Raw genomic sequence first — 13,534 nt, forward strand, 5'->3', positions numbered from 1 at the left:
TGGCTGTATAATGGCATAATGGTATGGATATAAGAGGCTTCATTATGTGTGTCTACTAAGTTAGATGGGTATTTAGTCAATTTAGTTCATACAACATCAAGGTGCATATAATATTCCCATAACTGTGCTTTAGTTGTAATTATTTATAAGTATAGTAGTGTTATTATGAACAATGGCCTGTTCACATCACTGTGCTTCAACTTTGATTAATCTTTAGTGTACAGATCATAGCTGCACATAGCTGTGCCCCAGTTTTAATCAAGCTTAAGTATACCCAGTGTGCAAAGTTGCGTCCCAGAGATGTGAAAAGAAAGAGATGGCCAATGACACGATGTCAACTTTTACATAAGTGTCATAAGTCATGCACAATTAACTGCCATCTGGGAAATGGCAGGGGAGTTTTCAGCCAATGGGATAACACTGTTCTGAGGCCTTTTGAAATTCTGGCCTGGCAGTCTTTGAAGTTAAACAGCGTGTGTTGACAGTAGCCATGGGTCAGATCTATTCAGTGATCCTGTGTTTAGACAAGATTTTACGAAATAACTCAATGAAGGTGCGGGGAATGTGGGGTCTTTGTGAAATTATGTTCACATATTACTATTTCAAGAAACAGAAGGAATACAATAAGTTTGACTAGCATAGCTTGCTGAGCTTTTTAGACATTTTTTTCTCCACATTTGTTTCTTCTATTTTTTGCGCGGTCCTAAAAACTGACTGCAGTTGGTGTTTCCTGTGGTTAACTTGCGGCAGCACTTTTCTCTTGAATTTCACATACATCCTCCTCTGCAAACTCAATAACTTGTAAACATGCTGGTGTGTCTGAGTCAGGATGTCTTCATGTCGGCTCGTGATTTGACAAGACACAATAAAAAAAAAAATCAGGTTTTGGTTCCTCTTTCTCTCTCTCCTTCTCCATAGCCATGTGTAAATTTTTCATACAAGAATAGCGATGCTGTGGTTAGATAATTTCATTTCTATCAATGTCCAGGGGGGGCTTGTGTTCCATTGGTGATTGACTTCATTTTATTGGATTTGATAACTTTTATAATGTTTTTAAAATCTCTCTCTCTCTCTCTCTCTCTCTCTCTCTCTGACAGGAGGGCCAGGGTTAAATCTTGAGCAGTCCTGTCACTGGGACACAGACGTTCAGGAGGTGGCCAGTGTGACAATGGCAACACTGAGTGGCAGTGGCGGAGGTGGCCTGGGGTTGGTCCTGGTGGAGTTTGAGTATGAGTACAAGGGCCGTGATGGCTGCATGGTGACCATCAAGCCCAACGAGCGCTACATGCTCCTGGCCAAGACCAACGACCACTGGTGGCATGTGCGACGCAACGAGCGCTCCAAACCCTTCTACATCCCCGCCAAGTATGTCAGGGAGCTGCCCAACTCCTTTCCCTCGCCGCTGGACTTTGCCGCCGTCACCTCGCCGCCCAGCCCCGAGCACAAACAACCCCCTCCGCTGGACCTGGCCGAGGAGAAGAGGGGGGGTGATGAGGTGACTATCCGCCTGCGCTCGCCCGGTGGCTACCGCAAGACGGAGAACCGCATGTCCACATTCGGCGTTCCGCTGGAGATCCACGATCCGCCGACGGGGTTCAAGAGAGGAGGACACACAGAATCCTTCTCCATGCTCAGCGGCATGGGAGGGGGAGGAGGTGGTGGCCTTCAGGAGCTCTCCTCTTCGTCATCCTCCTCTTCCTCGTCTCAGAAGAAAAGACTCAGTTTAAACCCTAACATTCTGTTTGGTGGATCGCGAGGGTCCAGCACGGCTCCTGCCCATGTGATTCCTTCTGTTCCATCACTGGAGGATCTATCCTATAAGACCAGGGTGCCCAGCTTCAGCCCTGTTGACCCGGTGCACCGGCCCATCCAGGGGAAGCCTGTGGACCTCCCTATCATCAAAGACATTGCTAGCGACCCCCCGTTGCGGGAGGAGACACCGGAACCGGCCTCGCCCCTGGAGCCGGACTCAGAGTCTGCCTCAAGCATGGAACCAGACCGTTCGCCGGACTCGGAGAACATCTATGAGTCGATCTTGGATCTGAACCTGGATGGGTCACCTGTGACAGAGACTGCACCGGCACTGATTCCCGCTCCTGCCGTGCCAGAATCTTCTTCCACACACAACTGCCACGTCTCGCCTGTGCCGCGACAACCAAAGGTGAGTGCAGGAGAGTTACCGTGCACAGCCACTGCACTGGACATCACTGTTTACGCTACAGAATTGGGAAACTCATGTTCTGGCATGTACGTCTCTCCCGTGGAATGCTCTGCCTTCAGCGGCACATTCCGAACTTCAGGGGTATGATCTCAGAGTGATTTTGTTTTTGTTATGTCGGCTTGATTTTTTTGTATTGTGCACCAACGAAAGACAGTATAACCCTCAAAAGTGGAGATGAAATCAGTAATTCAGACAGTTTAGGCATTGTATCCTGTGTACGTGTGTCCAAACCTGTGATATATGAGGTCAATGGTACAGCTCCTTTGACATGAGGGCTTGTACCATGAAGAACTGAAATGTGACAGTGAGAGCTTTGGGTGGCTCCAGAAAAAAAGGAACGGGGATGTTTGTCTCTTCTGCATCCTCTTTATTCACTTTGTTCTTCTTTTGGCTGTCTCAGTGTCTGAAAACAATCTTGAGATCTTACAGAAAGAGTTCTTAAGCAGCATCTCCGTCAAACTCTGAGTACTAAAGAGTCCTTAATACGAGTCTCTGCTCATATTTCTTCCCCTCTTCTTTTACTTGGTACAAAGACAACTTTGTGTACGTTAACAGGATGGTTTAGAGAGAGTTTTTTCTCAAAGTCTGTCTGGGAAATTGATTATCTGCAATGGGAAATTGTTGTTTGTTTAAGGCTTACCGTCAGAATGAGCATGTTTATCAGCTGTGTTTTGTTTTTCGGTAGACCCCTGTATTGCAGACGGGCCTAGTGATATTACCCATGGTGTTTTGGTTTCCTGGAGATTATGAGGCCTTGTCTCTTTGCCTCAACTGCAGAGTCTGTAGGCTGGCTGTAGCATATCCTGCCCGCCTCACCGCCAGACAAATAGTCAGGATGAGTCAGAGGTGACGTACACCAACAGGTTGTTCTGGACTGGGCCAGTTGCAAAAGCAACCACAGGGAGGCGCTGCTGCTCTCATCTCCATGAGCTCTATTGTTGGCTGTTGACTGTTGGCTGGGGAGAAAAGCAGAGAGATTCCTGCTGTGTCATCCCATTTTATTGGGGTATGTGCAGGCTCCTCCAGTTCCCAGCCACAGTGTAGCCTTTCATGACAAAAAAAAAAAAAGATTTCTTTTGAATATGAAATGAAACAAACAGAGTGATGCTCGCACTCTGACAGCTCAAGTGAAAACAGCTTTAATGTTTCTGGCCTGGCATTTTTGTTCCATGGATGCTGACTTCTGACGTAAACATCCAAGTCACTAGATCCTTTTCAACATTAGAACAATAGGGAACAGTGGCCATGTTGAGTTAGCTGTGCCACTGTGGTGTGAAAGACAGGATGTGGAGGGTAAGACTCATGGAAAGGGCAGAATACGCCACATGAACCCATACAACAGCCCACCAAGTTAACTGTGCTACGAGAGACATTGAAACCCAACACTTGTACCGTCTAGTACCGTAGTAGTGTTATATTGCAACATGCTATGTAACAAAACTGTTGTTACCATGCAATTATGGCAAGTTCAGTTTTATAATACTGGCAGCATGTGTACTCAGTGCATTAATTCTCCACACTGTAAAATCCTATTCTCTTTAAAGAATGTGTTCTTGAGTCTTTAACACAGAGGGTTCTAATATTATGGAGCTTTGTCTACTGTTGAAAACAAAAGTGCTCAAACAGAGATGCATTGTGACTAGGACTTTAAGCTGGAAGACAATCATGCAGGAAGCAGTTTATGAGGAATCCGCAGGTAAGGGACTGTGAGTTTCAGTATCCCCCAGATGATGCTTTGAGACTGAACTGTGGAAAGAAGAGGCTCGCCCAGGTGACAGGGGTTTGGCTCCACCACAGAAAATACATGAGGAATGTTAAGCTGAAGTCAAAGCGATCCATCAAGTGTAGTTAGAGTCTAAAAATGAGAGTGCACAAACTTTACTTGACACTTCATGGAGAGCCAGACGTGCTGAGACCGATCATATATGTGCTGCATGCCTACGGGTTTGCTATGAGATTCAGAGGTGGATTCCAGTTTCTGAATTATGCAGAGTTTTTGGAGAAAAACATGCATGTGATTTTGCCAGTGCAAAACACAAGGCTTTGCCTGTGAGGTGAATTTCCATGCGAATTTAATGAGCCATAACAACATTGCTTTCAGGAAATACTTTGGTTCAAGCCAAGTTTCATGTTCTCTCTTAGGCCAATTATGTTGTACACATAAAAAAACAAACATTTTTTCTACATTAAACCACTAACACATAATCCTTCCACAGTACCCACATTACCACATTACAAGTATAATACACCTACATTTCGGTTTGAGGCTTTTGAAACGGAATCAGTTTAGCACTCATGTCTAAAACTGACCAAAACACACACATACTCCCGAGGGGTCTGTATCGTCTTCATAGATCTGAACACAAACTGGACAGTAGACCCCTACAGAAGTGCTGGCCTCATCCACGCAGGACAGCAGGCTGAGTGCTTTCATAAGGCCAGAGCACTGGCAGACGAGAGAACAGGTCTGAGATCGATCTCAGGGGCGGTGTTATACTCCGTGACTGGCTTAGCATCTGGACAAGCGCGCCTCTGGGGCCTCGGGGGTCCGAACCATTTGGATTTTACATTACGGTGAGCTAGTCATGGGAAATGAGTCGGCGTCGGGTAAGTACGGAGAAATGTGCTCGAAGGGTCTCTTTAAGAGGTGGACTGAGTTTCTTTGGCACAGGTGAGCCTGTGCTTCATGTCTCTGTTATGTCCGTGGTCAACGGAGAAGGTGAATCATTTCCAAGGTGAAACACTTATCTCTGAGCCCTTTTATTTTTCACCTGGCTTTTTATGTCTGGGTTGTTTTTAATTGTAAAATAAATATGGATGTTACATAGTCATTTAGCCTGGCCTCACTCATCTAACATAAGATGCAGCAAGACACCAATGCCTTTAAGGTCAGAGTTCTGATACTGCACACCTCCGTTATTACAAAACAAACATGTTGGATTTTCGAGTGAAGTGAAACCAAGCATGTGAAACACTTAACCGTTAGGACGATAGGATCCCATGGCCATATTATTCCTGAAAGCACTCAAAAGAGAAATGAAGAAATGGGACACAGTATTTCATACCATCACATTATTCGCAAATGTCTGCTTTGTGATTCAGCTGCGTCATCCTATCGTATGGTCATTCAAAGCCAGCTCAAAGACAGCCTCAGGCACGGGGAGACTCTCACTAGCCTACATGTCCTCCTGCCTCTGTGCAGCCAGTTAAAGTTACACAGGCATTGTCTGTCCCCTGGAGTCGTCACGCTCATATCTGTCACAGTCATCAACTGTTTCAACCGTGCGTGAGGATCCCGTTTCATGGACGTCTCCTATTGATTTCAGGTAGTGTTCTGTAGGGAGGATGCAGGTGAATGAATCCTATAGAACCCCAATATTCGTTTGTAAAAAAAAGATGATGTTAATTTAGGTTTTAGCCAATAAAGCAAAAGACTTGGTGTAGGCTAGCCTGGGACAGATGTGTGGTAGGACTGAAAGACATGAATGAGAATAGTGGCGCTATTCCATTATACCTTAATTTCCTTTTTAAAAAAATGTCTTATTGAAGCTGTGTGCTTCACACCACATGACACTGAAGAGAGCAGATTTACCTGTTACGAATTTCTTCATCTTAATGTATGTGAATGCTAGCAGAACTGACAGTGAAGTCACTTGTTTCTGAAGTTTGGGTTCAGTCAGTGGTAAATAAACCTATCATTGGGGGTTGTTATCTTGTATTCTCTCAATCTGAACGTGTAGACGTGTCCTCCCAGCTCCTGTTTCCTTTTCGTCAGGAGCGGACAGACCCGCCCGGCTGCCCCGGGGCGACGGCTCTTGTGTTTACCAAATAAAGGAGGAACTCTTTTCCTGTAGGATTCAAAGCTTCTCCCGTGTGCTTTAATCCCGAATGATCGAAATCCTATACACGCAGGTAGGCGTATGGCGTAGAGTAGACACACACTCAGAATGCTCAGGTGCGTGCATCAAAAAAGAAATAGGCCCGGCCTACATTTTAGAATTACCATATAATCCAAGGTTTTTATCATCTTACTCGTGGACGGTGGCAAAAAGAAAAATAAACACTTCTTCCGAAAATGAAACGATACAAAATACACTGTCACTGCCCTTCTACTCCCGATACATGTCCAAAAGCCACCCAACTATTTTAGAATCTATTAATGCATGCCGAATGACAGGCAAACTGACAGTCTACATGTACAGGATGGTGCGGGAAGGAAAGAGTTAACTCCAGCGGGAATGAAGAACCACTCCCCATGGACTCGCAGCTGAACCCCTCTCACCTGCTCTACCCGCCTATACCTGCGGCGTCGAGAACTAGTAGTGAAGGAGAGGAGTAAAGGAGTCTTTTAGGTGCGACTGTAGCCTACAGGGGCAGGCAGGCCCGTTTTTTTTTGTATTGAGCCTGAACAGGACGGAAGAAGGTTGACTTTAAAGAGATCCGCCGCGCGCATTCGTCGTGGACTCCACACCTAACGAAAGAAGGTGAGGAATAGTAGGCGATTGTTGTGGCTTCATTTAACTATTTGACCGCACAGACTGTTGTGACGATTTGATTAGGCAAGTCAGTATAAAGTGCAATCGCTTAAGCATTCGCTTAACTTAAAAGAGTTGTGCCCTTTTACCCCGTGGTAAATTGTTGGTCTTTTTGAGAAGCTGATCACTAATGTTTGGATTACTTGCTGTAATAACGTCACTACTTGTTAGATCACATAAAAGGAGTGAGTGGAAGGCGTTGACCTCCTCCTTTGACATTTGGTCAGTTGCCACTTGTTCAACTCATTGATAACATTAGTGAATAGTTGTTGATCATATTAGGGATCTGAACAAAACCATATCACAATGGACTATAAAGAGGACAAAAACTGGAGGAAATGGCATCAGCAAGGTTAGAATGCCAGTAAATCATAAAATGATTGCACAGTGATTTCTTGTTGAACCCATAAACAGCTTGATATGTTAGACTCTTGTCACCACTGTCTTATCACCTGCAGTGAGGAAGAGTGCATATGGCCTAGTTGTTGTTTGTTGACCTTTGCAACTCCGCTATGATTAGCCTTCAGAAATTATCAAAACACATTGGTGCACTGCAATCATCTGGAATTTGTGGCTGGTGGAATAAGTGATATCATGTCTGAGAGAAGACACTGTTTTGGAGAACCCTTGTGACATAGTGGTTTGCCTTTATCCTGTGTGTGTGTGTGTGTGTGTGTGTGTGTGTGTGTTTGTTTGTACACGTAGTTGTCTTTCTGTGACATGGTTGTATGTAGGTTTTTTTTCCTCTACGGATGGTGTGTACAGTACACTGTCTGCACGTGCATGATTATAATTGTGGTTCTTTTCTCTCTTGCTCTCTCTCTCTTTGTGTGTGTGTGTGTGTGTGTGTGTGTGTGTGTGTGTGTGTGTGTGTGTGTGTGTGTGTGTGTGTGTGTGAATGTGTGAATGTGTGTGTGTAGGCTACATGTGTATTGCCCCAACCTGTGTGGACCTTGAGTATAAACAAAACCCCTATTGATGTTATTGTTTTTAACTGATTCTAATTTACTGGGTTTAGTACCAGTTAACATTGTGCATGGTGATGTTGTGTGCGCTATGGGGCAAGCGGCTGCAGTGTCCATACCACATTCAGGTCCAAATATTTTCCTCCCACTTTCCTATCTGAATAGACAGAGGAAAAAGCCTCCCAAAATATATTTTAAAATTGCTGGTGTTTAGCAAACCACTCCAATGGTTCTGTGAATAATCTAACCTATCTTCTTTCTAATCTTAATTGGACAGTAGTATATGGGATTAGAATCACAGACACGTCTTTAGAAGAAGGATTCCATACAGCATTACTTTAATTCTCTGTATTTCCTATAAACATCAACATTTACCCCCTCTTATAGGTATAATCTCCCGATAAGCCAGTCATGTCTTCCATAATTGATATCATGATGTCAAACTCATGATACTCCAAGCTATAAATGGACTGTGTGTACAGTATATATGTTTGCAATTACGATTGTTGGGGTCAAACTACAAGGGAGAGGAATGTCACGAGAGCCCCTTCTGAATGCATGAATCATTGATGCGCTGTCACACTTGGCTACACTGCACACCCCTAGAAAGTGTGCCTCATTGGTTCTACTGCATACATGAGAAACCCCTTCAAGGTTTCACTTTAATAAGTAGCTTTTGCCATTTAAAAATCTTATCTTCTTTACTGGCTTCTGCAAAGCATCGTATAGATTCTACTAACCCTTAAGTATCATTTGGCATTCAGAGGATCCTTAATGGTTTTACATTTTTCACTCTAACTCAGTGTATTCTTTTTGCCCTATTTACTCAGTAGTTTGTATGGAGGTAGCAGTGTGCACTTCTTACTTTAGCCTGTGGGTTAGCATGTCTAGGCCTGTTTGGGAGGTCTGATGGCTGGAAAAATAACAAAAAGCCTTAATGGCTGAATTTGACGGTGTTCTGAACTACGAGCATTTATGTAAATATCAGCAAGTATGCTCTATGCTTCGCACACATAGAGTGTTCATTACTTATTAGACTAGTGGCTCACAGTCATAGAGGTCCTATTTCACACATGCTCACGAGGTTCCTTACCTTTAGTGTTCTGTTCTGACACACTCCCAGCTTCTGCATTCGAAAACATGGGGGGTAAAGGGTAAGGGAGTTTTCCACTTTTTTTCTGTTGAACTGTCCTCTCTTGTTTCATTTGTGCAGAGCCATCCAAACTAACTCAGCAGAGGCAGGGACAACTAAAACCTGTGGTTTTAATGGGCATGTTAAGAAGTATTTTGTTCTTTCATTTTGTATTTTTTATTCATGAGTTTTTTTATGAAAGTGAACGTATTAAATGTTTGTGAACAGGGCACTGGAACTGAATATGCCCCCTCATCAATCCCACCCACCCTCTAATATGTCCCTGTAGTCAGGAGAGCCAGGTGCTCTGGAGGCCATAGTGGTGACACACCCAATTCATCAGGACTCATCTTTCACACTATAGTCAGCATGTTCACTGTGGGTATGTGTGTGTTTGTGCATGTGTGTGTGCATAGTTTTGTGTGTGTGCTTGTGTTTTACCACAACAATTTGCAAGGCAGGGCAGCCATATTGGAAGAGCAAATCATAGTATGGGAGGTGATGAGGCAGCAACTGTATCAGCTCGAAGGTGGTTCAGATTAGCGAGATCTACTCATGAACATCAGTAGGTCTGTATCCAGTCTGAGAAACAGAAGGGTCTTTCCAGACCTTGAGTTCTTGCATTAGTGTGACTTACCCGAAAAGGGAACCAACACAGACGGACTTGTTGTCATGAGTGTGAAAGGACTGCTTCCCCCAGAGGATTCTGGAGAGTGTGTGTGTAGGTGTATGGCTGTGTGTGCCTCCGTATATGCGTGAGAGTGATGAGGCACCCTCTGTGCCTGTCTGTCTGGCTTGCATAATTCTGCATCTCTACGTGTTTCTTGCTATTGCAGCTGAATCAGTTGTTCCCCCACTGTTCTAAACAAACAGCCCAATTGCAAAGTTTGCTTACATTCAAATGCCCAGTATCCTTTTCCTACAGGAAATGGATAATGGAGAGTGAACCCCCCCCCACCCTGTAATGGCGTCAGAAACACTCCCCTGTGTGCCTATGGGCGTGTTGTGTGTGTGTGTGTGTGTGTGGGCATATTGATATTGAATGTTTTTTGGTGTGTAGGTGTGTCAGTGTTTGTGCTTGTGCCTGTGTGTTTGTCCCCCATGAGAGAGGTTGCATACCTTTGTACTTAATTTTGTGCTTCAGGTGCATGTGGGTTTGAGAATGTGTGCGTGTGTATGTATGTGTGTGTGTGAAAGTCTCTGCGGGTGTGCATGCTGTTATATCTGTGTGTGTGTGTGTGTGTGTGTGTCTGTGTACTGTGCTCAGGGGAGTCCTGATAAGTCTCTGCTTTGATGCCTGAGGAGCCTGTTAAGTGGCAGGCAACTTTTATTCTCTCTCTCTCTCTGTCTGTCTCCTTTCCCTCTCTCTCTCTCTCTCTCTCTCTCTCTCTTTCTCCTTCTCCCTCTCTCATAATGAGCTTCATGCCCTTTTAGTGAGACTTTTTCCTTCAGGAGTGCTAGACGTTGTGGTCAGGCGGAGAGTGGCCCGGGGTGCGCTCGGTCAGAAATCCCCCCTCTCTTCCTCTTCTCCCTGGCTGACGTGTTAATGTCTGGGTCGATGTGGAAGTGGGGCCACAAGCTTCCTCCGGGTGTTTTGCTTTCTCTTCCCACGCGCTGAGTTGTCCTAGTCGTAGTCTACATTCTCACCTCGCTTTGTCAGTCTGCTGGTGGTCAGTTAGCTGCTGGTCAGTTGGCAGGTGTGCTGCTCCTGTGACATGATGCCCGTGCCCAAACTGCTGCGCAAGGCGTCTCTCAGCCTCAGGCCCCGCTTGGACTCGCTCCTGCGGATCATCAAGGTAAAGCAACCGTTCATGGGTCAGACTTTGAGTGTCACTGAAGTTGCTGACCATAGCAGGATGTTAAGAGTCAGTTGTTACATTCCGGTTGACATTGTACAAAGCTGAAAGGTTATTCTGCTTGTTAAGATAATCTGTTTGTCACTTGAGTGTTTTTCAAGAGGGCAGGTTTATCTTAAAAGTGGCAATGGACTTTATAAAATGCACTGCTTGGTTATTTTATGTGCTTTATTCTTGAGTCATTGGATAACAGCCATGTATTCAGTCAGCAGACAGAATTTCTCTTTGATCTTTTCTGTAATTCAGCTTGTTGACATACTAGCCACGATTACATGGACAGTTTTTTTGTCGTTCCGGTTAAACTACTCCGATTGAAAAAAAAAAATTACTGTCTGTTTACATGGGGTACATTCTATTCCGATCACAGGGGCTCTCAAGAGCTTTAGAATCTTTGATTGGAATAGCTGTTGTTGCCTACTTTTCCTTTAGAAGAAACAGCAGGCAATCCAATTGACCGTTTACATGGCTGTTCAATCGGAATAGATAGATAGATAGATAGATAGATAGATAGATAGATAGATACGTTATTGATCCCCAGGGGAAATTCAAGGATAGGAATAGGAACTGACTACACCACCTATTTCATTCCAATTAAAATTCTGATTGGATCAAGCCTTTTTATTCTGATTGAGGTGTTAATATGAGAATTTTTATTCCGATTGAGCCGTTATTCCGTTTCTAATCGGATCTGAAGTTTCCATGTAAAGATGGCTACCATAGATATACATAGGTATATATATCTATAGTGGCTACTGTCTGCCTCTTAATCTGGGCATGGTCTTTGAGAATTCTGTGTGTTCACAGTTACACAGACTTTTAATTTTGAATTTTGAAACCAAGTACCGCAGAGTGGCACAAAATGTTTATTCTGGTTAAATGTCTACAATGATGATACATTGCTTTATACTCATTCTCTCGTATACCCAGTATCTTCTTTATCCTGAATATGGTGGATTTAGTTCTGGTGAGCCTATTAGATCTTATAGAAGTCTACATACTTTTCAAACCACCTGCGTGTGTGTGTGCTCCCACACGTTGTTGATTGATTATTTAGTATCCTGGCCTGTATATTATTATTAGGGTATGAGTTTGTGCTCCCTGGCTTGTATAGCGAATGGAATTGCAGTTGTGCTCCCTGGCTTGTGCTTGCTGTAGACAGCCTTTCCTTCATGTTTGCAGTGGCTTCTTTCTCCACTTCCTTCATTTCTTCTTACTCAAGGAACATGCTCTGGAGAGGAAAGACCCTAGCTAGGCACTTTTGTGGCCAAATTTAAGAAGTTTTTCCAATAATGGTGTGCATTTCTGATAAACACTAACGACTAGTTCCCCTTACATGGATTAGAGGCTAAACGTTTTAATGGCTTTTAATGCATCCATTAATCCATATACAGGAAATTGACCTTTAATGTCATAGCCAAACGGGTGTTTTATCCACAGTAGGCATTCAGGTCTCCACAGACCCACAGTATTTATTGGCTGAATGTGTTGTGGTGCTGCCAACATTTACAGGTGTGTTTCTCCAGTGCACACAGGTTCACTTACTGGGAGAGTGGGAGCCGTGTATGAGATATAATAGGGAGGCTACACGGGGCACATAACTGTTGCGTTCCATTCGCGTAGCGTCTGTTGCAACAATTAGCCTCCACCATAATCAATGGACCCTACACCAGACGTGAGAGCGGCGCCTACGCTTCAAAAAACTAGATGTACCGCAGAGCGGTACAAAATATGACCGCCGCCCAGTCCAGCACATTTTTTCCAGAAAAATAAGTCACGCTTGTCAAATTGTGTTCATTTCCTACTTTGTTCCTTTGTTGTGTGTTTGTAATTGAGTGTGTGCAGAGTGTGTGGTTGTTTTTGTGTATATGTGTTTTGTGTGTGAGTGTGTGTGTGTGTGCGTGTTTGTAGGTGTGTTTGTATGTGTGTGTGTGTGTGTGTGTGTGTGTGTGTGTGTTTGTGTGCGTGTTTGTGCGTGTCGTGTGTGCATGTATGTGTGTGTGCATGTGTGCATGAGTAGTGTGTGTTTTTTGTTTTTTGTTTTTTGTTTTTTTTGTGCATGTGTGCATGAGTAGTGTGTGTGTGTGTGCGCATGTGTGTATGTCTTTATGTATGTATACATAAATAAAGCAAATCAGGGAACCACCTACTCTTTGCGATAAGTGCCATGGGATCTTTAACAACCATGGTGAGTCAGGACCTCAATTTAACATTCATGCAAAGGAAAACATCTCCTGCAGTACAGTGTCCCTGTCACTGCAATAGGACATTGGGATTGATATTTGTTTGGTGGCTTTTGGCCACAGGGAAGAGTGCCACCTACTGGCCAGCCACCAACACCGCTTCCAGCAGGATCCTACTCTTCCAAGGAGGTTTCTTATCCAAGTACTAACTAAGCCTCCTTGCTTCAGTAATTCAGCAAAGTTAGGGTATCTGCTGGTCTTGCTGCTGGCTAAACACAAAAGGTGAAAGGCATATAGGATTCTAACTGTCTCACTGAATTGCATTATGCACACTCAATTCTCACTGGTATCTGCTAGACAACAAGTACCAAAACATGATTAGTTCATAGATTTCACATGTAAAAACATTTTATACAACCCCACCCCCATCTTGCCTGTTCATAATTCTGAGAAATTCTTTAATTGTGCACCTATGTGCGTGTACGTGTTTATGTTTGTGTGTGTGTGTGTGTGTGTGTCCATGTGCTTGTGGGTGTGCCTGTATGTGTTTGTGTGTGAATATCTATTTATGCACATGTGTGCATATGGAATGGGTTAACATGACCCCTGGAGGCAAACATACGCAAAAAATTGGTCATCCTAGGC

General features: G+C 44.0%; 2 protein-coding genes across 10 annotated transcripts in view; one reads left to right on the forward strand and one right to left on the reverse strand.

Annotated features, from left to right (window-relative positions):
• The window catches only part of LOC125296522 (interferon beta-like), a 46,015-nt gene that overhangs the window by 22,825 nt on the left and 9,656 nt on the right, over positions 1-13,534 (reverse strand). For 6 of the 7 annotated variants that reach the window (XR_007193778.1, XR_007193775.1, XR_007193777.1 and 3 more), the window contains 2 exons: positions 10,501-10,634; positions 8,815-8,847 (listed from right to left, as the gene is read on the reverse strand). The gene's annotated coding sequence lies outside the window, so the exon portion shown is untranslated. The remainder of the gene's footprint in view (positions 1-8,814; positions 8,848-10,500; positions 10,635-13,534) is intronic. The other variant, XR_007193776.1, reaches the window with a different exon arrangement.
• arhgap27l (Rho GTPase activating protein 27, like) overlaps positions 1-13,534 on the forward strand; it is a 39,868-nt gene that overhangs the window by 9,241 nt on the left and 17,093 nt on the right. For all 3 annotated transcript variants that reach the window (XM_048246426.1, XM_048246425.1, XM_048246427.1), the window contains exon 2: positions 1,098-2,161. In XM_048246426.1, coding sequence (XP_048102383.1) covers positions 1,169-2,161 — 993 coding nt within the window. In that variant the 5' untranslated portion in view covers positions 1,098-1,168. The remainder of the gene's footprint in view (positions 1-1,097; positions 2,162-13,534) is intronic.

Source organism: Alosa alosa, chromosome 6, assembly GCF_017589495.1.
Source record: "Alosa alosa isolate M-15738 ecotype Scorff River chromosome 6, AALO_Geno_1.1, whole genome shotgun sequence".
Taxonomy (NCBI): domain Eukaryota; kingdom Metazoa; phylum Chordata; class Actinopteri; order Clupeiformes; family Clupeidae; genus Alosa; species Alosa alosa.